General features: G+C 46.5%; 1 protein-coding gene across 1 annotated transcript in view; it reads left to right on the top strand.

The window, feature by feature from the left end:
- Positions 1-25,031, top strand: part of PITPNC1 (phosphatidylinositol transfer protein cytoplasmic 1) — a 74,229-nt gene that overhangs the window by 43,493 nt on the left and 5,705 nt on the right. Inside the window, exons 5-8 of the mRNA XM_071573418.1 lie at positions 5,379-5,450; positions 14,705-14,800; positions 23,604-23,759; positions 24,543-24,606. Coding sequence (XP_071429519.1) covers positions 5,379-5,450; positions 14,705-14,800; positions 23,604-23,759; positions 24,543-24,606 — 388 coding nt within the window. The remainder of the gene's footprint in view (positions 1-5,378; positions 5,451-14,704; positions 14,801-23,603; positions 23,760-24,542; positions 24,607-25,031) is intronic.

Raw genomic sequence — 25,031 nt, 5'->3', positions numbered from 1 at the left:
CTAAATGGTCCATTACTGACCTGCTGGTTTCTGATTACTTTTGAGAATAGGCCTGTTTTGTGCTTCACTTTGCTGCTGGTTTATCCACTAAGTAAATTATCTGGAAGGAATGTTGTTGTAATTGTTATTTTTATAATGAGATGACTTGAGAAGGAAAATAGTTCTTTCAGATAAACATTGCTGTTGAGTTTTTTCCTGTGTTCCCTTTATCTGATTACCAGCCCTTGAAATTTGGATGTAACTCTTCACTCTCAGTGCATAAACTTTTCTCCAGCTTGAGAATATGAAGAGTCTGCATCAACAATGCAACAGCATCTGTACTGCAGGATTAGAACCTGATGCAAAGTTCCTGCCAGAATTCCTCCCTCCCACCCCAGCTCAGAGGACAGGCTGCTGGTTCCTTTGCTCTGGGAAAACACAGGCTTGGGTCCCTTATGGTTCCAGCACAAAGAAGGACCTCTGCAATATTTATATAACCCAAATAATATATTTTTAGAAAGTTGCAAACCTGTATTCTCATTTAATGCCTTAATCCCATTGAAACAAGTGAATCAAACTGCTTGGAGAATTCCCTTTTTCCAGGGCTGGCCTATTGCAGAGCAGTGCCAGCCCTCTCTGATGGATGGCACTGCCATCTCCACTCGTGCAGGCTGCTGCTCCCTTCTGTTCCTGCTCACTGAGCAGGTCACTGCTCCTGTGTGTCAGGGAGACACATCCTCAGGGAAGGCAGAGCCAGGGATAAGGGTTTCCTGGTGGCTGGAGGCACCTTGTTAGTCACTGTTTCATCTTCAAGTTATTGTACTGCTACAAATAGTGGTTTTTTTTCTCACCTTGTTCATGGGAGTTTTGCTCCCTTGTTTATTTTCCAGCCCTATTTTTGTGTTGTTCTCTACCCTTTCTGCTCAACAGCACTTTTGTTTTGCTGTTTGCCACCTTCCTGTGCTTATTTGCTTTCCAAGCTCTCCTCCCTCTCACTGAGTCACCTCTCCCAGGTCCTGCCATCACCCTGCCCAGCCCTTTCCGTGTGTTCTGCCCAGCCTTGCCCTGCTGGTGGGTGCTCTGGGTGACCCTGGGGCAGCCCTTGCAGTGCTGTCTGGAGCAGCCTCAGGGAACTCAGTAACATGGTGGTCATTTCCCAAGAAACTTTGGATATTCCACCTTCTGCTGCCTCATGGTCCCATATCCCCTTTGCCTGTTATAGAAAAGTAGGGATTCTATTCATCTATTCCAGGGTTTTGATCCTCAGTAAACAAATGCAGTTGTTACCCACTGAGTACCAAAGCAATGCCCAAAAATTTTGAATTCAAAGAATGTAGCATCTGGAAGTTACCCTATTAAAAAAGATTGAATTTGGCTTGGCCAGTCTGAGCTGTAGCAATCACTGTGTTCTTTACCTCCAGACTCCTTGGAGATTGCTCTTTAAAGGACCCAGTTCCACCTGTGTTGCCAAAATAATGTATATGTGACCATAGAAAAGAACCATCAGTCTGAGAAGTGGTGGGAGATGAGAGAGAACATTTCCATGAAGTGTCTGCCTTGCCAGGCTTTTCTGTTAACATTCAGGGGGATGTGCTTCTGCTGCTTAAATAAAAAGTGGGATTAATTTTTACTGTACAGAAATAACTGCCAAGGATTGTGGATTAATGTTCACAAGGAGCAGGAGAAGTGAAGAGCCAGCTGAGGTGTCCAGCAGGTCTCTGAACATTCTGCAGAGAGGAGCCATGTGGAGAAGGAACCCAGCTGAGATGGTGTTGATGCCCTGGCATTGCTCACACACAGCAGGTTCCAGAGGGCAAAGAAACCTCTCTCAGACCAACATCTTTACTGGCAACTCCACCAATCCCTGCAGCCACCTCGGGTGTGATGACCATGCGAAGGTTAATTTGCCAGCCCTGTCCATAAAACCACTGTCACACCCCAGGGTGCTTGGCTGTCTCTTTAAGACTTTGGCGAGTGTTTTGGCACACCTCGGTTCTCCCCGTGCTTGTAAGTGTCGCTGATTGCTATGGCAACGCTAATCAATCATCACGCTAAAAATAGGCCTTTCGTTTTTCGAGAGGTTGTATGTGGGGAATTGCAAATGCAGCTTCGGGCTGAGCTCTGCGTGTGCTGCAGTCGCTGCCTTGGCTCTGCCCCTCCAGAGTGTGGGAATTGTGCTACAGCTCAGCCTATTGCACTGGCTGCTCCCAGGAGCCTGAAACCTCTCCCAGCTCCTCCAAAGTCGAGGTGCTAATCCAGAAGGTTTAAGAAAACAAACAACCCCCCCAGAACGTTCCCCTTCCTTGTTTTGGAGTGTCACAGTTCTACTGATGTGTAACAATTGAGTTTATAAGACATCGAAAAAACCTGGAGGTGACAATATAGGAGACGCTTCCCTGGAGAGCTTCACACAAAGAAACCTCACCCCTGAAGACACTGGGACTCTATTTTGCACTATTTTGTAGGAGTTAAGTCTAATTTCAAGTTAAGGATTGAATTTGGCACTGTTTGATTTCGAAGAGGAGCCTTGCAGGGTGTGGAGACTGAGATGGAGAGCTGCAAACAGTGCCCTGGGCATTGCTTGTGTGCTCAGCATCCATCAGCTCCTGGGCTGTGCTGGAGGAACACGGGCCCCAGGAGAGGCAGGGCAGGCAGGGAGGAGTGCTGGGAAGGAAAACATCCACCCAAAGGTTTATTACCTGCTATTCACTCCCCAGTCTGATCCTGAGTGTTGCATAACAATTTTAATCCCCAACTAAGTCAATACCAGGCCACTCAAGGAGGGGAAAAAACCAACAACTTTTTGCATGATGAATAACAGTCTTTTGAAGGATGCATAAACAGTTTGCTGGTTCTGCCAGAGCCCTCTGCCAATTAGTCAGAGCACAGCTGATGAATCATGAGACACATTCTGTGAAATGTTCAGAAATCTGGGCCCTGCTCAGCGTTCTGAAAGCCAGCGAGACCCCCCCAGCTGCTGAGCCAGGGCTGCCACTCACTCCAGCTCCTCAGAGATGCACTTGCAGTGCAGCACTTTGTGATGAATTTGAGTTTTCACTTGGGGTAAACCCATGTTGCCATTTATAATCTCAAATTAGCTTGGTGTAGTCCTCTCTCTCATACTTAGCACAAGGGAGTCTGGCTGTGGGTGGCTTTACACCAAGTGACTCTGCTCTCTACAGAGGTGGCTCGAGGTAAAAGACACTTATGATTCTTCTGTACTACTCTAAGGATCCTTCATCTTGATGTTTCTTTTTTGAAAGACAAGGTTAGATCTCCTGCTTTAATTAGGGTGGAGATTCTGGGTCAGGAATCACCAAGTAGCTTCAAGCAGTGTCTTGCTGAAGTTCCACACATGAAACAGCAACGTTTGGTGTCGTGCCCTGAGTGGCTTCTGGTGTCCCTGGGCAGGGATTAGATCATAGAATAGGATCATAGAATGGATTGGGTTGGAAAAGACCTCCGAGATCAGCAAGTCCAACCCTTGATCCAACCCTACTGTGATCACCAGCCCAGGGCACTCTGTGCCCTGGGCTGGTGAACACAGTGGGGTTGGATCAAGACATGGTTGGATCAAGACATGGTGATCACAGTGGGGTTGGATCAAGACATGGTTGGATCAAGACATGGTGGACTCTCACTCAGTGCCACATCCATAGAATCACAGAATGGATTGGGTTGGAAAAGCCCTCTGAGATCATCAAGTCCAACCCTTGATCCAACCCCACTGTGATCACCAGCCCAGGGTGGTGGTCTGGGCTGGTGATCACAGTAGGGTTGGATCAAGACATGGTGGATTCTCACTCAGTGCCACATCCATAGAATCACAGAATGGATTGGGTTGGAAAAGCCCTCTGAGATCATCAAGTCCAACCCTTGGTCCAACTCCAGTCCCTTTACCAGATCATGGCACTCAGTGCCATGGCCAAGCTCAGGTTAAAAACCTCCAGGGATGGTAGCAAGGATGTTTTAGCAGCAGGGATGTTTTAACAGCAAGCTAAAGGGGAAACCTGGCCCTTGGCTTTAATCATGTCCTCCCCAAACTGCAGCCATGCTTCAAATCAGCAGCACAAAGGGGTTTTGCCTTCCATGGAGCTTTATTTTGGAAAAACTCTCTCACTCCTTTTTTAAGGATTGATCCTTGAGGTGCTTGTTGAGTCCTGACCATCTGTGATCAGAAGAAGGTGGAACAATGACTGGTTGGGTGATATCCATGGAAGGAGGGATGTATTTTCTGCATCTCCACGGTGCTGGCTCCTCATCCCAGTTGTGTTGCAGTGCCCCAGGCTCCTGCATCACCTCTCTCTGAGTCAGCAGCCCCTCCCTGGAGCTCTCCAAGCCCTCCAAGCCCAGACTTGGCCCACAGCAGTGTGGACTGTGAGGCATCATGTCCTCGTTGTATAACCCTGTGCAGAGCATGTCACAGATCCCTCACTGCAGGGGCTGGTGGTGCTTCACACCAGGAACTGGCAGTGAATGCAAGAGGAGAGTGGTGACTAACAGTGAAATGCTGAACTGCCCCTTCAGAGCTGCTGAGACACTGCCCCCTCTGCCTCTGAAGAGCTGCTTGGAAAAGGGAACTGGGAAATACTAAAGAAATGATATTTCAAGGATTTTTGCCACTGGAATTATGTTGCCTAGTGTTACATATTCTAGTCTTCATAAGCCAGCCAAGCCAAGCAATGCTCAGAAAAATAAATTTATAAATTCTACTCTTCATAAGCCAGCCAAGCCACGCAGTGCTCAGAAAAATAAATTTATTCCCATGTAAACACAGAAATATTTTAATAGGAAAAAAGTGTATTCTTATTTTTTTTGCATTATCATATTCCTATTTTTTTTACATTATTAAAGATACATTTGGATTTAGTATAAAGGAATTTCCACAGCAGCTCATGATCCATCTTAATTTCATTAATAGGAAATTATGCTAAAATTGATTTCTCACTGAAAATTAAAAAAAAAAACACACATAAAAGCTTTGCTGTCTGTCTGGTCAGGACCTGCAGCCACTGAAGTGTCCTTGGGTTATTTTATATGAGATACAGACTGATCTATGATGAGGAATATCAAGTTGCTCTCAAGATCTTAATGAATTGAATTTCTAACAAGGCATTCAGGACGTTCGTACTCCTTGGCATAGTGAGCATGGAAACAGTTGGATCCAGTTATTCAGAGTGCCTGTACTAATTTATTTATACCTTCGTTATAGTATTCAGCTTTTAGTGAAATCTCTATCCCTGCAGAATCACAAAAACCTTTACTTTTATGTTCAGTGAACACTCCTGAAGTAATCTGAAAAAGCCATAAGAAAGTTGACACCAAAAGGGGTGTATGAATATACCAGCTGATGAAACAAAGTGCATTGTTATGTTAAACTTGTATTTCTTCTGTTGCAGTGCTCCTTTTTGCCTAAATTCTCCATTCACATAGAGACAAAATACGAGGACAACAAGGGCAGCAATGACAGTGTAAGTATGGTGGCTTGGGCACAGTTTGGGTTCATCTTCAGTTAACTCTGGCCTGTGTCTGTTGGTTGGGGTCTCTCAACTGGGAAAGCCCCATCAGGTTTGTGCCTTTGCCCCTCCCTGGGTGTCCTGGTGGGCAGCAGCTGCTCAGTGGGCAGAGGAGTTGCCTCTGAAGCCCCGGGAGATGGAAGATCCTCATACACACCTTCCCTTCTGCCTCTCCTGCTCTACTGTTCTCTAAACACAACTTACACCTGTGAATTTAGTGCTGGTGAGCATTTGTGGAGAGGAGAGAAAAGGCTGTGCTCTTTTCTTGGTGTAACTGTATTCCACTTTATCTGTTTCACATCATTCCCTGGGACTAAAGGGGGTTGAATTCCAAGGAGGTGTCAGGAAGAGCAAACAGGAAACCAAACAAGGGTCAGAGCTCTCAGTAAACAGAGAACAATGGTTTGGGACTGAGGTGATGCTTTTTGCAGTCACCCGAAGTTAAGAAGTTTTCAGAGTTGGAGAAGGACCATTAACTGTGTAAAATCCTGCCTAGAGGGGGGTGGGAGTTGCTGCCCATCCAGAGGGGCTCAGGAGCAGAGAGCAGGAGGGCAGTGGGACTGTGTTGCCCACACAGGGAGCAAAGCAGGTTCATACACCCTGCAAAGAAAGAGTGACTTGTGATAAAGCCCAGCATTTAAAGATTCAGCTCTGGATTTGTACACAAATGTGTTCCTCTGTGGTTTGGGGTTGCTTTGAACAGTCACTGGCTGCAGGAACTTACAGGAAGAAGTTTCTTGCAGGCATGGAATGAAAGTTAAAATGTCTGGGGAAGGGATCTGTAGTACAGAGACCCAAGGAAGGAGTGTGTGAACTCATCCTTGAGAAGGAAGAAGGCAATAAAGAGGATTTTGAGGGTTCTGAGGTGCAGCCTGAGAGTGTCGTGGGGTGCCCTCCTGCAGCCTTGGCAAGGGGAAGCTGTTCAGTTCCCAGGTGGGAGGTGCATTTCCCTCAGCCTGTTAATGAGGCTGACAGCGTTGCACTGCTTAGGGCAGAATAATTACATGTGCACAACAAGGTATCCTTTGAATAATGCCTTTGGCATACAGACACTTCCCACTGGGAACATGACAGGGATCATCTATTACCCACCAGGTACCCCCAGCTCAGTCAGTGCTGCTCTGAGTGAGTCCCAGGGGAGTGTGTTCCATCACCAGCTGTGTGAGCACTGTGTAATTTATGCACTATTTCATGTTCACTTCTGCTCTGGCAGCACTTGGGTTCAGAGCCAGCCCACACCTTTGGCTTTGGGAGGGTTCAGACTGGTCTTGTGGTCCCTGAGAATGTCAGCAGTGACAGACACAGTCTGTGCTGCCTGGCAGAGGCAGAGCTGAAGCTCTTTCATCAGGGAGTTCTCAGGTCTTTGAGCATGTCACCTCCCTGCTAAAATCCTGTGAATGAAGCCCTGAACAGTGCCCAGCCAGGGAATTCGGGATGGGAGGGACACAGGGGTGGGATGCTCAGGTGGTGGGAGTCAAAGTCTCTGTTCTGCTTGACTCCAACTCCTCCACTGGCATTGCTGGGAGTGCCAGTGGGGTGACAGCACATCACCTTCTGCTGCAGCTCCTGAGCCACACACTGGGCAGTGTTTACCCAGAGCAGGAGGTTTCACTGACCCTCACTTGAACCGAGAAGGAGAAAGAGAAACTGAATTAGAGTCGCACTCCAGCCCTTATTTCCCTGATGTGTAATTCTCAGAGCTGTGCTGCTCGTGGGTGGAACACAATAAGCCAGGGGAAGGTGTGCAGTTTTGTGCTGTGGATCCAGTGCCCCCGAGCTGGTGGCACAGAAGTGGCACAGGCTGAAATGCTGCAAGGTTTGTAAATGTGGAGAGACCTCTGTTAACCCAGACACCTTGAAACCAGGGCTAGGAGTTGATCTTGTTTCCATTACTCACTGAGCAGCTTAAATCTCAATTCAGAACACACAAAGGGTATTTCTCATTCATGTCAGACAAGTTTAGTTTAAATTTCCCTGTGTTTCACTGGCTAGAAAACAACAGCATCCCTTCCTATAGACCTCCATAGATACACAGTGCATTTCCCTTCATTGCAACTATCAGCCTTGGCTGATGAAGAAATAATTAATTCAAAATCTACTTCTGTGAATTTTGCAGTTGTGGTGCAAAATAGACCAAATGAATATTAATGTTATGGTAATGAGGGTAATAATGCAAGTCTGATTTTAACTCAGCTATTTCTCCATATATTTTTGAGATCATACAGGTTTTTTGAAACCTTTGAACTCCAATCTCTTCTTCATTTCCATGCTGTCTAGTAAAGTAGATATTGATTGGGAAAAGCAATAATTAGATATAGGGACACTAAAGCTAATTCAGTGATGGATGGAAGAAAGCAATATAAATGCTCTCTGGTTCCTGTTGTTGTTCAGCAGGCTGGTGAGGTATTAGAATTATTTTATTTAACATGTTGCTTTGTCTGCTATAATTCTACTAAATTACTGCAATATATCATGATGCAAAATGCTTCCTGATTTTAATTCCTAATTACCATGACAGAATGTGAGCAATAATGATAACTGCTCCAGACCCTGGTTTTTCTGTCTTTGACTTTATCATTTTAAGCTATTTTAAATGTGTTATACCACTATTTTTCCAATCTGTTAAAGTTTGCACTTGATTTGCACAAATGCACTGACAGAAAGAAAAATGGACAATAAATGTCTTTATTGAGGTAAGACCTTTGTGGCAGTGCAGACCCATAAATCCATCCAGCTGTGGTTTCAGCTGATCCTGCTGGATCACAGTGGATGTTCCATGGCAACTCTGGCCTTGGAAAACCAGAGCCAGTGTTGGATGAACACGTTAGTACATCAAATATTGTCCCTGCTGCCTTGCAGCTTTATGGCTTTGGTAACAGTGCTGGAACCAGTGAGCCAGGGCAGGAGTGTTTGCTCCTCCAGGGCTTTTAAAAAGTCAAGTTCTCCGTTTAAAGAGCAATTTTATTTTGATTTTGCTTTTATTTTAAAATGTCTAAAAATGAGGGTGTTGTGTACAATGCAAATCACACAACAGGTGGCACGTGTAGAGCACATGAAAACGTTGCTCCCTGAGCTGGGTCTGTCCCTCAGGGCTGCAGAGGGAGCCCCAGCCAGGGGTGGAAGTGCAGAGGAACCAACACTGCCCTTCCCACAGGGAAAATCAGCACTGAGGGAGTTGGAATATCCATACACAAATCTGTGTTTGGAATATTGAAGCCATGAGGCACATCTAGGAGAATTCTGCAGGTTGTCTAAGCAGTGAACTGGTCAGGGATGCAGGCAGGGGTTGTGCTGGTCTGGGTGTGAGTGGGTGTGAGCCTGCCATGGGCACACTGCCCCAGCCTGTTCTTGGGTTTGGGCAGGTATTTTCCCTTCACAGTCCATTGAAGGGTCAGTATTTGTGCCACACAGGGCTGGTTTTGGTCTAACTGCTGTCTTGCTCTCACTCTCAGAATCAGAATCACAGAATCCCAGACTATTCTGAGTTGGAAGGGACCCACCAGGATCATCGAGTCCAACTCGAGTCACTCCTCCCATCTCTTGTTCTTACCATTTCCATGTACACTCCAGACACAGTTTTTGGGGTTTCAGTGAGGAATGCACAGCCTGTGCATGGCAGAGAGCTGGGCTGGTCCCACAGCCCCGACCCTGTGGCTCCAGACACAGGTTTTTGGGGTTTTAGAGAGGTTAAAACTTGGTTGTGATAATGCCAAGGTCATGGGTTCAATCCCCTGTGTGGGCCATTGACTTGAGAGATGGACTCGATGATCCTTGGGGGTCCCTCCAGCTCAGAATAGTCTGGGATTCTGTGAATGCACCCCCTGTGCATGGCATTGAGCTGGGCTGTCCCACAGCCCCCACCACATGACTCCAGACACAGGGCTTGGGTTTTCAGAGAGGAAAGCACCCCCTGTGCATGGCAGAGAGCTGGGCTGTCCCACAGCCCCCACCACATGACTCCAGACACAGGGCTTGGGTTTTCAGAGAGGAAAGCACCCCCTGTGCATGGCATTGAGCTGGGCTGTCCCACAGCCCCCACCATGTGGCTCCAGAGATGCTGCAATCCATGCACAGCAATCCATACACAGCAGCTCCACAAGTTCCTTGGATGCCACACTCCAATCCTGGGAAAAGGGCTGAAAAGTTTGTACCTGAAGGTAGAGGGAGGGCAGGGTGAGGACAGACACTGTTCAAACAAACACTGATTCACAGACTTGGTTTTCCTGTTTGTTGCAGAAAGGGTCATTATGTTTGACTGATTTCTGTTGGCTTGTTTTGTTTTGTTTTTCAGTAACAGAATTAATTGCTGCTGATATTTGGGCAGTGAATTTTTGCCATCTGATGGTGTCTGGGAAAAGCAAAGTGTACAGCTTGTAAAATAATCCAAAGGTTGTCAATAATGGAAATTCACTGCATGTAAATCTTCCAGTGCTTTGCTCTTTGTAGCAGAACATTTTTCTCTGGAAAACTCAATGGCTGGATCTTGATTATTAAAATAAAGTAAAATAATTTTTAGCTGTGGCAGCTCACAAGAAAAATCCATGTCTAGTTGGGTTGGGTTTAGGGTGGGTTTTTTCCCTATTTTTATCTCCTGTCTCAGTAACATGGAACTGGGTTGTAACAAACTTGAATATAGCACATGGAAATTAAATGTAAATTCACTATTTAAGGCAACTGCCTTGAAACACTGATTTAAGCTGAAAAGGATTCAGCTGTGCCCTGGTTTAGCCTCACTGCACAGCAGGATCTCATTCTGGAAACTGTCAAAAGCATTGCTGGGCATCACTCAGGATATGGCAAAGTCAGAGCCAGGGGCACCCTGAGTGTGGGTTTATTTGCACCTGGACTTTTCCTCTATAATGCTATTAAGTATCCATTGTCTCCTGTATAATTTGCAATGAAAAATCATGATTTTGTGAAGCTTTCCCCCTCTAATAATTCTCAAAATAACCCAGGCAAACAGGAGGAGAGGTGAGCCTGGAATTGCTCCTGTGTGCAGAGCTCCCTCTTTGCTGAACTGCAGATCTGTGTCCCGAGCACATATGGCCATGGCAGAACATGTGACAGGGCCCACACTGACAGGGGGTGGGAACAGGGGAAGTGGTTGTGCCTCTACAGTTTGATTTTTCTAAATGAACCACCGAAGTGAGTGAGTAAATCTGGCACTTGAACTAGATGTGACTTAAAAAAATAATCCCAGTAAATATTATAGATGGTCTGTTATGGTCCTGGAAGCAAAGCTACTTTGGCTTAATTACATAAAAATCCATTTTTCTCTCCAGAAAGTACAAATCTAAATGAGATATTTTGTGAGAGCTGGAATAACAAGGGAGTTGTGCCTTGGAGAGCCAAAGGGCTGCACATAAATATGTGAGTGCCTCTCCCCCTGTGCAGCAGGCTGGGATATTCTGGCAGTTCAGGCAGCCAAATTTTCTCCTCTCACAGGGAGATTCAGCCTTTGTCCATAGGAGAATTGCTCCCAATTTTGTGTGTGCACCGAGACAGTTTTACCAGTGAACAGGTTTGAAATCAGCCAATTCCTGTGATCCTTGCCCAAGTCAGTCTCCAAAGCAAATAAAGGGGCTTGGGAGGTAGCAGAGGTTGGAGCACGACTTACTGAGAGTGGCACACTGAATAAACCCCATGGGTCAAGTTCTTTTGCTTTAGAGAATGTTTTTCTTCAGGAAAATGAGAGCTGCAGTGACACAACCTGCCCCAGGAGCTGCAGCAGTTCATGACCAGGGGCTCTGCCATGGCAGCCTCAGAGAGCAGAATTCAGGGTGGAGAGCAGGTTTTGTGCCTTTTTTAATGGAAAAAAGGATTATTCTTGCAGTCCCTGCTGCAATCACACCCCTGACATGAATTAGCTGCCTCATTAGAGGCTTCTGACCACAAACTCCTTGTGTCTGGGCTGGGAATAAACTCATTTTGTAACAATAACAGAGTCAAGCACCTTTCCCAGCTGGTAACCCCTTGGATGGCTCCTCTGCTCTTGGGGGCAGAAAAAAACATCACAAGAGAGAATTATTTATTGTAAATCAAAGCCAGGTCAGAGGCACAGATGGGAGACCTCCTAGAGGTGCAGAGGAGCGAGGAGTTTGCCAGTGGGGGTGGGATCAGTGGGCTCAGCAGCACCTGGGTTTGTCCTGGTTATATCCAACCCAGGTTTCATCCAACCCAGGTTACATCCAACCCAGGTTATGTCCAACCCAGGTTATATCCAACCCAGGTTACATCCAACCCAGGGCAGCAGAGCTTTCACTTTTATGGTAAATCTGAATGGAATTGAAGCCAGCAACTTTTCTGAAAAGAGAAGGCAAGGAAGGAAAATGGGAGAGAAGCCTGTAGAAAAGATGTGTTAAATTTGTTGCTAACTTGCCATGGTCTCCTGACCTGACTTTCTGTCCTGGCTGTGGCCACCAGGGAAGGAGAAGTCGTTGTAGGTCAAGAGGGAAACAAAGAAGGAAATTTGAGCACATCAGGGCTTGCATTTCTGCAGGACCCTGTGCTGGCTGTCTTTCCTGGGTACTGGAATCATCTCCAGAGGGGGTTTGTGTGCTTTGGTTGGTTGGGCTTGTCGGGTGTTTTGTCTTCACCAGAAGAATCTATTGGCAATCGTAGAGAAAACCCAGTTGAAACCTTTCATCCACTTTCTGTCCTTCTGTGGGTGATTCAGTCTAAACCACTCTGAGTTTCCATTCCTCTTAGGAAGAGGAAGCATATAAATGTTTGTTGTGAAAAAGCTGTCACAGTCCCCCCCTAAAATGCCACCAAAACCCACAGCAAAAAGGACATTTCAGCCTGAATGTTGCTCTTTGTTTTCCATTTGATTGTGTATTTCAATCTCAATTAATTGCTTGGCTTCCAAATGTAAAGCCTGTCCAGTCCTTTCCAATATAATATTTAATATTCTGCCTTTCTACATCATCTTCTTAAGGATACAGATTGTTCTCACCATTCAGTTTCTGCACATTTGCAAAGACAGTTGCACAGATTGGGAGCCTTATGCTTCTTTTTGTGGCCTTTAATCTTTTCCCTTAAAACTTTTGAAATTTCTCTAGTCTCTTTGATCACAACCACAATAAACCCGCTCTCCCCACAGGGTTTCAGGCAATCCCAGACTCTGGGGCTGGGAGAGGCAATAAGAGAATCAGAGCTAAGAAAGAAATCAGTCTTGTTCTCTAATGACTTCTTATTTTCCACTGCTGATGGAATGAGAAGATTAAATCTCCAGCTGCAAATCTTGTGAGGACAATCTGAGAAGGGGAAGAGCATAAATTAGACAACAAGTTCTAAAGGCAAAGGGAAGTGAGAATGTCCTTCAGCAAACCTGTGGAATAGAAGAAATGGGCAGAGACAGCCTGGGCTGCAAATCAGGCATCGTTGGAGTGCTTGGAAAATTCCTCCTGGTTGTGACAGATTGGCAAAGGCATCTGTCATCCCCACTTCCATCACAGCTTGAGAGAGAGAGAAAAAGAATTTAGGACTATGTTCCAAATGAGGTGAAATACGTGGCTCAAGCCTGGGACAGAGCAGGGCACATTTCTTTGGATGAGATGTTGGAAATAATCCCCATTTAGGGCTTTGCAAATGTGCAGAGATTTGCATGTGCTTAAATTTATGAGGCTTGTACCTAAACCAGGGGCAGATTCAGAGCCTCAGCTGACCTGGCAATGTCCATTTAAGAGCAATCTCCATTATTTTGTAGAGATTATGGTGAAAAGCATCTTGTTCCAGAAATAGTCCCACTTATTTCGTTGTGAGCTGCTCTGTGTTTCTGAATTTGTTAGGGAAAAAGCAAGCAAGGAAGGTCATAAAAAGGAACCTATATTGTAAATATTAGCACAGCAGTGATTTCCAGCAGTGCACCCAGTGCAGAGAAGGAGCACCCCAGTGCTTGGTTCAAATCACCACCATTCTTTACAAAACAGGGGTTGGAGAAGGGGAATAAGTTCACAAATAAAACCAGGCTAGAGTTTCTCTTCTTCAGTTCTTCTGCAGTTTTGGGGGTGTGAACATGTGACACCCCTCTCAGTGAGCATTCAGAGGTGTCTATTCCATTCACTACCAAGACCAGTTAAAATTTGAGAGTCAAAGCTCAGCTTTTCCTGTATTTGAATTATGATTTCCTGAGCAACATTCTCCTTGCCAGCTGGTTCCTGTGTCCTCTGCAGTCCCCTGCTCACTTCAAGTGCTTTAAATGGGCAGCTCCCTGGCTTTCAGAAATAATAAAGTCATGTTCTTGTTACCAAAGAGTTGCTGGCATTTTGTATTTTTAACTGTTCCTGTAGGACGAAATTAAATCAGCAGAGCATTCACTGCATTTATTTAAAGAGGAAATTAAAAAAAAAGGAAAACAAAAATATTTATGCTTCCTGGAAATGTCAGCTATAGAACATTGTGCCCCAAAGGATAAAGCACATCCTGAGCTTGTTACTGATCCTGACAGTGGGGGCACAACTTCCCTGAATTTCACTGCACTAATTCACAGGAGCCTTTTGCCTCAGCTCTATTTCCACGTCTCAGAATCAGGAGAGAAGTGAATTGCAGACACAGTGTAAGTCACATGGGTCACTGAGATGCCTAAATAATTAAATTAAGGACACAGGCACAGGAGGAGACTGTGCTGCAGCTGCACATGACCTGGATTTTCCAAACAGCCCCGCTGTTTGCCTTGCATGGAACGAGACCTGGGGTTCCACACCAGGTGCTGGAGGGCTGACATGGAGATGAGCTCTGTGTGTGCACAGATGGAGAGGGAGAGCCTGCAGCTCTCACTGGGGCACTTCAACCAACATTTTGGTTCTCAGTGTGACAGTGTTTTAGGCTGAGTGTTCCCAGCCAACACCTGCAGGTCGCTATGAGTGACACCCCCAGTGCAGAGGGTTGGGCTGGACACAGCGCTGGGCTCTGGGCAAGGATTGGAGAACATGGTAAAACCAGTCTGAGTGTTGAGTTCACTGTTTGTAACCAGAGTCTGCATTCCCCAAAGCCCAGGGAAGGAGAGCAGTGGGAGCAGGAAGTGCTGAGCACGATGTGTGGGACGTGACCATGTCCATGTCCCTGCAAAGACTTGAGGCAAAGCTGTTCAGGCACAAGCCTAAACCACAGTGTGTTGCAGGTCCCTGAGGCTGCCTGTAACCACCATTGCAGGTGGGTTTGGTGAGGTGTTGTTCTGTAACAGCCTCGAATTTCTGTAACTCTTGCAGATCTTTGACAAGGAGGCCAAAGACCTGGAGAGGGAGGTTTGCTTCATCGACATCGCCAGCGACGAGATCCCCGAGCGCTACTACAAGGAGTCCGAGGTGAGACACTGCTGGTTGTGCAGTGGGGAGGGAGGAGTGTCAGAGGCTGAGGAAAGCCTGCACAGGGAGCAGATCTGAGATCTTGCTGGTCAGTAGTGTCCCCAAAGCTGCTGAGCAGAGGGGAAGCAGCAGCAGCCTCTGTGCAGTTCCCTGACACTTCCTTTGTGGATGGTTCCCTTCAAAATGCTTTCCTACCATTACCACAAATCATCCTGTACCAGACCTTTGATACTGAGGGGCTGGAGCAGGTTCAGAGAAGAGCAACGAGGCTGGAGAAGGGACTGGAGCACAAGTGCTGTGGGGAGAGGCTGAGGGAGCTGGGGGTGTTCAGCCTGGAGAAAAGGAGGCTCAGAGGTGACCTCAGCACTGTCTGGAACTCCCTGAAGGGAAGTTCTGGCCAGGTGGGGTTGGTCTCTTCTCCCAGGCACTCAGCAATAGGACAAGGGGGCACGATGGGCTCAAGCTCTGCCAGGGGAAATTGAAGTTGGAGAGCAGAAAAAAATTCTTTGCAGAGAGAGTGCTCAGGCATTGGAATGGGCTGCCCAGAGAGGGGGTGGATTCCCCATCCCTGGAGGTTTTTCAGCTGAGCTTGGCCGTGGCACTGAGTGCCATGATCTGGTAAAGGGACTGGAGTTGGCCCAAGGGTTGGACTTGATGATCTGGGAGGTCTTTTCCAACCCAATCCATTCTATGATTCTATGACATCCAGCTGAATGAATCCAAAGTAGGAAAGGCCTTTTCTCTGAATTCTGAAGCTCACTCTGAAACTTCCCCATTGTCCTGATTCCCATCCCACCCCAAGCAGTGAGCCCTGCCAGGTGCCCCAGCCCAGCAAAGTGCTGCAGTGACAGTGGGGCTGGGGCACAGCTGCCCCAGGGGGAGGGTGCCACAAGCCCAGGAGGGACTGAAGCACATGCAGAGTGCAGCAGATCTGCCAGGAAGCACCAGTGGCAGCAGGCACAGCCTCCCGCCCCAAATCCCCTCGGAACTCTCTCCCATGTATTTTTGATGGAGCACATCCTGCAGAGCCTGTTCTTCTGAGTCAGAGCAGCTCAGAGTTTGGAACCAGCAGCCACCAAGCCAGTGGGGATGAGGTCTCAGTGTTTGAATCTCAGAGGTGGAAGAGGCTGGTTCACAACGAGCAGCTCGAGGGGAGTGGTGGGATCTGTGCTCGCATTTAATTCTGGAGATATGATTTGTCTCTGGAGCCAAGTCTATATTCATAGCTGGCACTGAGTGTGGCAGCTGTTTGTCTATATAAAATGAGACTACAGATTCATTTTTAGGATAAAAAGTGAAGACTTGCCAATGGATGTATTTCTATACTATAGGAGACACGATTTTCAGACTAAAAAAGTCGAGTACTTGTTATCTTCCATTTATAGATCCTATTTCAAATGTTATGTACAGGTCATAAACCAAAATTGGGTCTACAGGAGAATGAAAAAGAACATTATTAGTTGCCTTAGATAATGAAACCCATCTATTTAGTACCAAAATTATATAACACCTCATCAAACAGCTGATGGGTCCCATCACCACCTCTGAGCCCCACAATTCTGGCTCCATTTGGGAATGAGCTGCTCTGGAATGGGTCAGCATCTGACTGTGCTTTATTAAAGAGCTCCTGGGGCATTTCTGCTCTCACTCTGTGCACTCCAGACACTGGAAGCAAAGGTGACACCCAGTTCTGCAACTTCCCTGCCTGTTTTTAAGAGCCAGCTATCAAGCCTGATTTCCATATCTTTAATCTCATGAGATAGTAAACCATCCTCATCTTAAGGGAGAAAAGAGTCTTCTTGTTGTTATTTTCAAGGCAAATCCAGAGACTGAAATCCAAGCAAAATGGAATTTTATATGGGTTGAAACAACTAAAATAGCCCAGCATCTGTTGTTTTTTTCTGTCCTGATGGATGATCTGTCTGTTGACTACCAAATCCTGGTTTAGAATTCACACAGAACAGTAAGAACACCTTTAGCACTTAACTGTGCACATGCTGGAATTGAGAGTCAATTAATAATTGCTGAAAACAGTATCTCTTCCAAAGTTTACAAACTATGGGGTTTTGTGCTACCCTGTGATGAACATGAAGCCAAATCCCCGTTTCTGATGAGGCCTCTTTACATAATTTAGGCACTATAAAACGATTTTTCATGTTTGTAAATGTAATTTCCAGCTGTTTTCAATCAGAACAGCATGAAAAAGTCATTCCATGCAAATGAGGAGGGGTCTGTGTTTCCCAAACAGCAGCAGCTTCAGAGATAACTAAACCCAGTCAGTGTAAGCTTTGGAAAGGCATTTTAGTTGCACTAATAACAACAATTTGGCTGCTTTTGGCTCTTGTAATCTGAACTGCTACTAAGTTTAAAGATTAAAAGCACAGTGCAATCCTCAGGATGGAACAATTAGATCCAACAGGATAAATGTCCTGACTCCCACCCAGGGAGCCCAAAGGGAACGATTTTCACTTCAGGCATGTCAGTAATCTCTGCATTTCAGGGGCTCTCTCACAGGCTTAAAATAAAGCAAGTTCTGTAGCAGGGTCACTGTGCTTGGCAGCTTCTAAAAATGAGTTTTAATTTCTTTACACCCTGATGGAAGCTCATCCCTCCTCAATTAAAAATATACTTTGGGTTTTAACAGCAAATGTCATTATTTTGCTCTATTGCTGTACATTAGAGAGTGGCTTCAATAATTTAAACCCTTCCCACACCACTTGCTCTGTGTTGGTGCTGATGAACCTGATGGTGGAGGGACAGTCACCACCTTCCACTTTCATTTCCCTACTAATGACTCACACCTGAACACACAAAATGTTTGAACCATCCTCCTAAGTGGAATATTCCACTGGAATTGCAGAGCTCATTCTGCCTGGTGCTGGTGCTGGTGCTGGTGCTGGTGGGAGGGGGAGAGTGTTCTGTGAAAATGTCCTGGTGGTTGAAGGGAAATGATTGAATTCAACTTTGTGCATATTTGCTTTTCTCTCCTTCTAAATATTAACTAAAATTGAGAAGTGAAGGATCAAGTTAGCTGGAGGCTCAAGGAGAGTGTTGTTTCATTGAGGAACACTTTAAGGGAGCCTCTGCCAGGGATGCTGAGGGATCTCTTGAACAGAATCATCCCAGGGATTGAGGTTCCCTCAGGAATGGAGAGCTGTCAGTGCTTGGGAAAGGCTGGAATCACAGAGCCAACAGTGGGGCAGGAGGCAGCTCTGGGGGCTGTTACACACTTAGAGAGGCCACCTCTGTCCCTGTGGAGGGGACTCATTCCTGCCCTTGTGGAAGCAATTCAGGTGCCCCAAAGCAGGTGACGTCATTGGAACTTCATGGCCATCCACAAACTCCATTGTGAAGAAGCCACATCTTAAAGACAGGGGGTTTTTACAGGCATGGAGCTAAAACTCCTTACACTTCTAAGAAGGTTGAATGTGAGGTTCCAAATGGAGTGACCTGACCCTGCACCCAAGCTGAGAGGTCTGTGAGGAGCCACGTGTGTTCCAAACCTGAATGCACACATTGCATGGCTGGAGAAGGGACTGGAGCACAAGTGCTGTGGGGAGAGGCTGAGGGAGCTGGGGGTGTTCAGCCTGGAGAAGAGGAGGCTCAGAGGTGACCTCAGCACTGTCTGGAACTGCCTGAAGGGAAGTTCTGGCCCGGTGGGGGTTGGTCTCTTCTCCCAGGCACTCAGCAATAGGACAAGGGGGCACGATGGGCTCAAGCTCTGCCAGGGGAAATTGAAGTTGGAGATGAGAAAAAAATTCTTTGCAGAGAGAGTGCTCAGGGATTGGAATGGGCTGCCCAGAGAGGGGGTGGATTCCCCATCCCTGGAGGTGTTTAAGATGAGGCTGGACGTGGCACTGAGTGCCATGATCTGGTGATCACAGTGGGGTTGGCCCAAGGGTTGGACTTGATGATCTCAGAGGTCTTTTCCAACCCAGCTGATTCTGTGATTCTGTGACTGCAGAGTTCTGTGCTCCTGCCCAGGGCATGTCCCAGCCTGCAGGGAGAGGAGTTTGTAAGTCATTCCCTGTGACTCCACCAGCCCCGAATGTGCCTCCCCAGCCCTGGTGAGGTGCCCATGTGGACACACACTGGTGTGAGCTCCAGGAGGCTCAGGCTGAGCCCCAGGGAATGACCCCTGCAGGGTCACACTCCCAGGGCAGGAGCTCCTCACACCGCTCTGTGCAGGCGGATTCCAGCGCTCAGGATGAACAATGGTTCATTTCCTGTTTATGACACAGCAGCAGAGAGCTGGACAAATGGAATAAACTTTCCAGGCTACCTCCAAACACACATTTCCTGCAGCTGCTGCAGTTTTCCTCTCCCACTGCTGGGTTTTTCCTTCAGCACAGCAGCACTGTCCAGCTTTTTAAGGTCCAGGTGCTTTCAGTGACACAACCTCTGGCACATCTGGAGTGACAGGAGCTGGAATAATCCCCTGGCTGAGCCCCACTGTGGGCACCATGTCAGCACAGGAGTTCAGTGCAGGATGGAACAAAAACATTGATGTTTCCTTTCCCTTGCTCACTTCAGTTGAGTTTATATAAACCTGGCTGGATTATCATTTAACACCTCAGAACTGTCCTAATATTTGCAGTTCTAAAGGACTTAGCTGGATCTTCCAGAAAACACATTTTAATGGAAATTCAAAAAAAAAACCACCTTAAAAAATGGCTCTCCATGAATGTCTGTAGTAACATCTTTACATCAACAAATCTTTCCTGAGCTCTGGCTGTAAGAGCTGAAATCCAAACCCTAACAGCCCCAGCTGGTGCTGCAGTGCCAGATCACAGGTGTTAAGCCCATGAAGGATTGGTTCTGAAATTCAGGATCAAACAAAAGGGTCTTCAGCTTAAAGAGGAAAAAAATTGACTGCACTTCAAAAGCACCACGATATTGCAATAGGAGTCTGAAAAATGAATCCAGACATTAAAAGGAAGGAAGGAAGGAAGGATCTGTCTCAGGGACATGTGGGCACTCCAGTGAGGAACAGGAGGCATGAGCAGGGTGCATTTCACCCCTGGCAGCCTGTCCTGTCTGGGGACCTCTGCCCAGGCTGAGGTGGCCACACAAACACCAAGGGACTGTCCAGGCAGGTGGGTGACAAGGCTGGCAGTGTCCCAGAGCCTCCTGGCATATGGGAAAGGCTAAAACTATGTCTGGTACCAGGGCAGAGCTGAGGGCAAACCTGCCCGTGCACACTGGGAGGTTTTCTCTAATGGACAAATATATTTCATTATTTAAGTACAAAGCAGCATTTCAGAATTAACTCTGTAAAGGCATTGCCACCACCCAGAGCTGAGCTGGTGTTTGCCTCCCTGAGAGGGGTTCCAGTTCCATGGCTTGTGCTGTGACATCCACAGTCCATGAGGAAAGTTCAGTAAATAAATGCTGAATGCTGAATAAGAGACTTTCCACCACTAACCATGTTGAGCCAGGACTCCTGGTCTAACCCTGGGAGAGTGTTATGTTTGAACCCATCTCCAGCACACTGGGCTTTTATTTTTGTTATTATTGTTATTATTGTGATTTTACATTTTATTCTCAGCTAAGCCCAGCTCGTGGGCTCTGCTGTTTCTGCTCTGTTGGCAGAAGGGCTATTTTTAAATCACTCTGCACCTGGCAATAATGTATTGCAAATACAGAGGAGGTTTTGCTCCTCTTGCAAAAGGATTTGCCAGATGGGCTTTCCTAATAAATTGTGTCTGATAAAAGGACGAGAAGGTTATTTAAACAAAAAGATTTTAGCTATGCCATTACATTGGAAACAGATTGAGGGGTTTGCCAGTAGAGAAATTAAGGGCAAAATGATGGATAGAGTCAGTGTTCTCTGCATGGTGGCTTCTCTAGGAAGGAGGGCATGGGTGGCTGAGAGCAAAAATAAGGCACACACAAAAATAATTAGCTAAATAATAACATAAAAGTGGGGTCAGAGCAAAGCTCAGCTTGCCCAGTTTCTGGTCCTGGGCAGCAAAGTTTCAAACACATGTGCCATGAGAAGAGAGGTCTCAGTGTCTTTTCTGCTTGTTTTTAATGGTAAAGTATCAGCCCTGCTTCATGGCTTTGGCTTTTTGGTTCAGAAGGATCTTCTATGCCTAATTGCAGGAAGGATTCCAGGCTGGGAATCCTAGTCTGGGAATTTGATCCCACGAGTTAGGCACTAAAATTCTTTCATGTCCCAGTTCTCCCTGATTTCAAAGGACTTTGGGGCAGCATTGAAGAGCAGAGGATGGGCAGTGCTGGTCCCACCACAGTCCCTCTGGCACAGGCCTAGGAAAGGGTGAACACATGCAAAGTACAGAGAGGAATATAAAGGTTCTGCCCCTGTATGGGCCATGGCTCAAGAATGGCTGAGGCAGAATTTGTGTCTAAAATAGTTCAAGATGTTTTTAAACCCCTCAATTTTTAGCATCTGGGTAAAAAGGCCAGTGATGTTTGGTTTAGTGATGATACAAATAACAGCTCAGCTCTGTCAAATGTTTCATGTCCTTCAAATTGGTGGCCCAGAGACTCAACTCCCAGTTCCCTTTCCCCAGTGCTTTGTGTCCCACTGCTTGGCTTCTGTGCAGCCTTTGGAGCCTCAGCTCCCTGAGCTTGGGAGAAGCTCATCAGCACCTCCATCTTTCCCACAGCAGTCTGGAAATCTGCTGCTCTGAGTTCTGCCTCCCTTCCTCAGCCTGGAGGTTTGAAGTATCAATGTGCTAATGCTCTCAGAAAGGCAGGAATTGCCCTGAGGGCTCCTGGCTCTGAGTTGCCCAAAGGGGCAGGCACAGTCTGGGCTGGGTTGGAGCTGTCCAGCCAAGCTGTGACTGATCCTCCTGTCCTTCAGGAGGAGGGGACTGGACCAAGGGGCACAAAGGTGCCACCTCTGGCTGCTCTCAGGGGAGTTTGCAGCTGGGAGGGTGTCAGGGGTGAGTTGCTCTGCAGTCAGAGGGTGTTTCCCACCCTTGCCTGGTTCAGGTCACCAAACCAAACAAGTGCAGGTGATAAACCTGGGACTGAGCAGAGCTGCAGGGCAGTTACTCTTGATTTCATTCATGTTTGTGAAGTCTCAGTACTTGATACTGACTCAAATTGATTACATTAAATCCCTTTGGACTGCACTGAAGTTATTCCATTTCAGATCAGGTGAACTCTGAAGGGATATAAAGTGCAACACTCAGAATTATTAAAGTGAGTACCTGAATCAAGGCCATGGCTCTGTCACACCAGCACTGTGTGTGTCAGGAACAGCAGACCCTGCCCTACAGCAAACTCCCCTCCCTTTTAGAAACACTTTACACTGGAATATTTTGCAGGAATGTTTGAAACCATGTTTTCTGTAATTATTTCTTTATTCATGGAACAACCTACCAGAATGTTACATCTTTCTGTTATGTCTTAGTCCCTCCCTTTTGTCTTTTTATTAGTATTATGTTTCTATTGATTGCTTCAGGCAATGATCAATTACAAAACCACTCTTTGAACCAGAAAACATCCATTCCCATCTGGGGTTTTGCAGTGCTGGCTGAGAAGCTGGCAGAGCATGTGACCATGAGCAGGAAGGTGCTGCTCTGATATATGATGACATTGGATTGTTTTTATGGTGATTTAACACTGAAACCTTATTATACTGTGAGCCCAAAGTCTCCACTTAGCAAAGGCTGTGTCAGCAATAAAAGCAGTGACTTTCACAGAGAGGAAAGACTGTCACCTCATTAGGGGTTTGTAGAGGAGCTGTAATGGCAGAGCTTCAGTTTATGGATAAAACCAGAAGCCAAGTCAGGAGATAAACACTGGAAAACAGGAATGCTGAATGGTACAGGAAGTCCCACTGAATTAAAGAAATCAAGATCACAATAGTCTTACCAATTTTTGTTAGTTTTTCTCCTGATTGTCTTCAATATAATATATAATTAAGCACATCTTTAAATATATGTTTAACTGCTTTTATAACAAAGGATCCTCCCAGACCTCAGCTCTGGGGAAAGAGCACAGCTGAGCACTGCTGGTTATTCTTGAGGACACATTTTAGGAGCTCCACTGTGGATTTTCTGAAATGACATTATTGTCAAGTTCTGAAAGGCAATGCTTTACTGTAAATTATTGCTATTTACAAGATATAATTAGCAGGATTGGACATAAAGGGAAATGGAATTGTACCAATATGGAAAATAACACTTTGATACATAAAACTGCATCTTGCACAGATAAAAGTAACTTTAATGATTAACTAATGTTTTTAATAGCTTTATGAAATTATGTTGTAATTTCAACTCCAATTTCTTCGATTTTCTAGTTTGTGAAAGAGAGCCAGAGTTGAAATTAGTCAGTGTTTGCCCATTACCAGTTACAAGCAGAGATGGCCAAACTGGAAGACTTCCCTGCTCAGCTGGGACAAGTTCACTTCAAACTGGGAATGACACTGTTGGGGTCACATCAGGGGGATGTGTCCAAGCTCCAAATGGCCTCGTTTTGGGGAAGGCAGGAGTGGGTAGAAAGGGAGGGAGAATGGAAAAGCAGGTTCTGGAGAAGCCACTTCTTCTTCCCAAGGGCCACAAACAACCCTGGAGTGCACTGATATCCCTACAGCCCTGGCTGATGGGATGGTCAGTGTTCTCCAGGAATGTGCTGCCATCAGTTCACTGCCAGGCCTGGGCTGTGGGATGTCCTGCTGCTTGTTTAACTCCACTCCCTGCTCATTTTTCAACAAGTTTGTTAGCATGCTGTGATATTTCATGTCTCACCAACACATTTACTTTATCAAGGGGACAAACACAACTTCCCCTCCTGCATTTCCCTGTCTGTTTTCTTTGTTTTGCAGGATCCCAAATATTTCAAGTCTCAGAAGACTGGGAGAGGCCAATTGAAAGAAGGCTGGAGAGAGACCCACCAGCCCATTATGTGTTCCTACAAACTTGTGACTGTGAAATTTGAAGTCTGGGGACTTCAAACCAGAGTAGAGCAGTTTGTACACAAGGTCAGTGAAATGGGAGCTGTTTCTCACCCTTCACATAAGCAGAACTTGAGCACACCCAGGAATGTGGCTGTGGCTTTGGAGAGGCCTGGGAGCTCAGCTGAGTCTGCCTAAACCCTCTCCCAAGGTCTGAAAGATCTGGAACAGAGCCAGAGAGTTCATCTCTGGGTACAAACCTGACAGGGCCAGAGCTGCTCATGCCTAAAGTTGAGGAAAACTCTCAGTAACATTTCCAGTGCTGTGACAAATACAGGAGCTGAAGTATTTATGAGCATGCCTGAGTATGTACATGGGGTATTGAGGTGCAGAATTCCTTACAAACAGGTAGTGGGAAAGTTTTCCCATTAGTCCACTAAAAAATTAATTAATGAATGGCATAAGAGCCAAAGGAGAAGAGTTTTCAGAGTATTGATGTTTAAAAACTAAGAAGGAGAAAGAAGATACTGAGAATGTCTCATTGGCCAAGGATTACTGGATTGTATAGATATTCCCAATGAATTCCATGCTGGTCAGGGCTGTGCTAACAGGACCCTCCCTTCCAACTCAGACTAGTCTGTGATCTGTGATCTGCAGACCCACAGAGAGACTCTGTGACCCACTGTTGGCCACAGATCACCCCCCAGAGGGAGGCTGGGAGCCCTCGAGGGCCAGCAAGTCTGACTGTCCAGGGCATGTCTGTGTGGGCCCCAACCTGCCACAGTGTGCTGCCCTCTCAGTGGTGCTGAAGGGCAGTGGTGGTGCCTCTCTGGGAGCTGTGTTGGTGTTTCACCCTGTCCTTGTTCCCAGGTGGTCAGAGACATCCTGCTGATCGGGCACCGACAGGCCTTCGCCTGGGTGGACGAGTGGTACGGTGAGTGCTCCACATCAGCTCCTCCCAAGGGCTGAGCCAAAGCTCAGGGCAATTAACAGCAGCTTTCCATTGGCTTTTTTGGGGACCATCATGTCCAGAGAGGTTGTGGACTCCCAATCTTTGGATTCAAGGCCAGGCTGGACAGGAGCAACCAGGTCTAGTGGAAGATGTTCCTTCCCAGGGCAGAGGGTGGAACTGGATGAGCTTTGACATCCCTTCCAACCCAAACCATTCCATGATTCTGTGGTCCTCAGGTCCTGCTGTGAGTTGCTCATGAGCAGCCATGGGATCTTCACAGTTCCATGAGATGTGTCTGTGTTCTGTTTCTCTGGGACATTTGGAGCCCACTGGCAGCAGGTTCTTTGCAGCCAGAGGAGGGTGGATTTGGGCAGCCAGGAGGCAGCACCCAGGGATGCCTTTCCCTC

This window comes from Pithys albifrons, chromosome 19 (genome assembly GCF_047495875.1).
Source record: "Pithys albifrons albifrons isolate INPA30051 chromosome 19, PitAlb_v1, whole genome shotgun sequence".
Taxonomy (NCBI): Eukaryota; Metazoa; Chordata; class Aves; order Passeriformes; family Thamnophilidae; genus Pithys; species Pithys albifrons.
The sequence above is the reverse complement of the archived record's forward strand: the minus strand, read 5'-3'. Positions and strand labels throughout refer to the sequence as shown.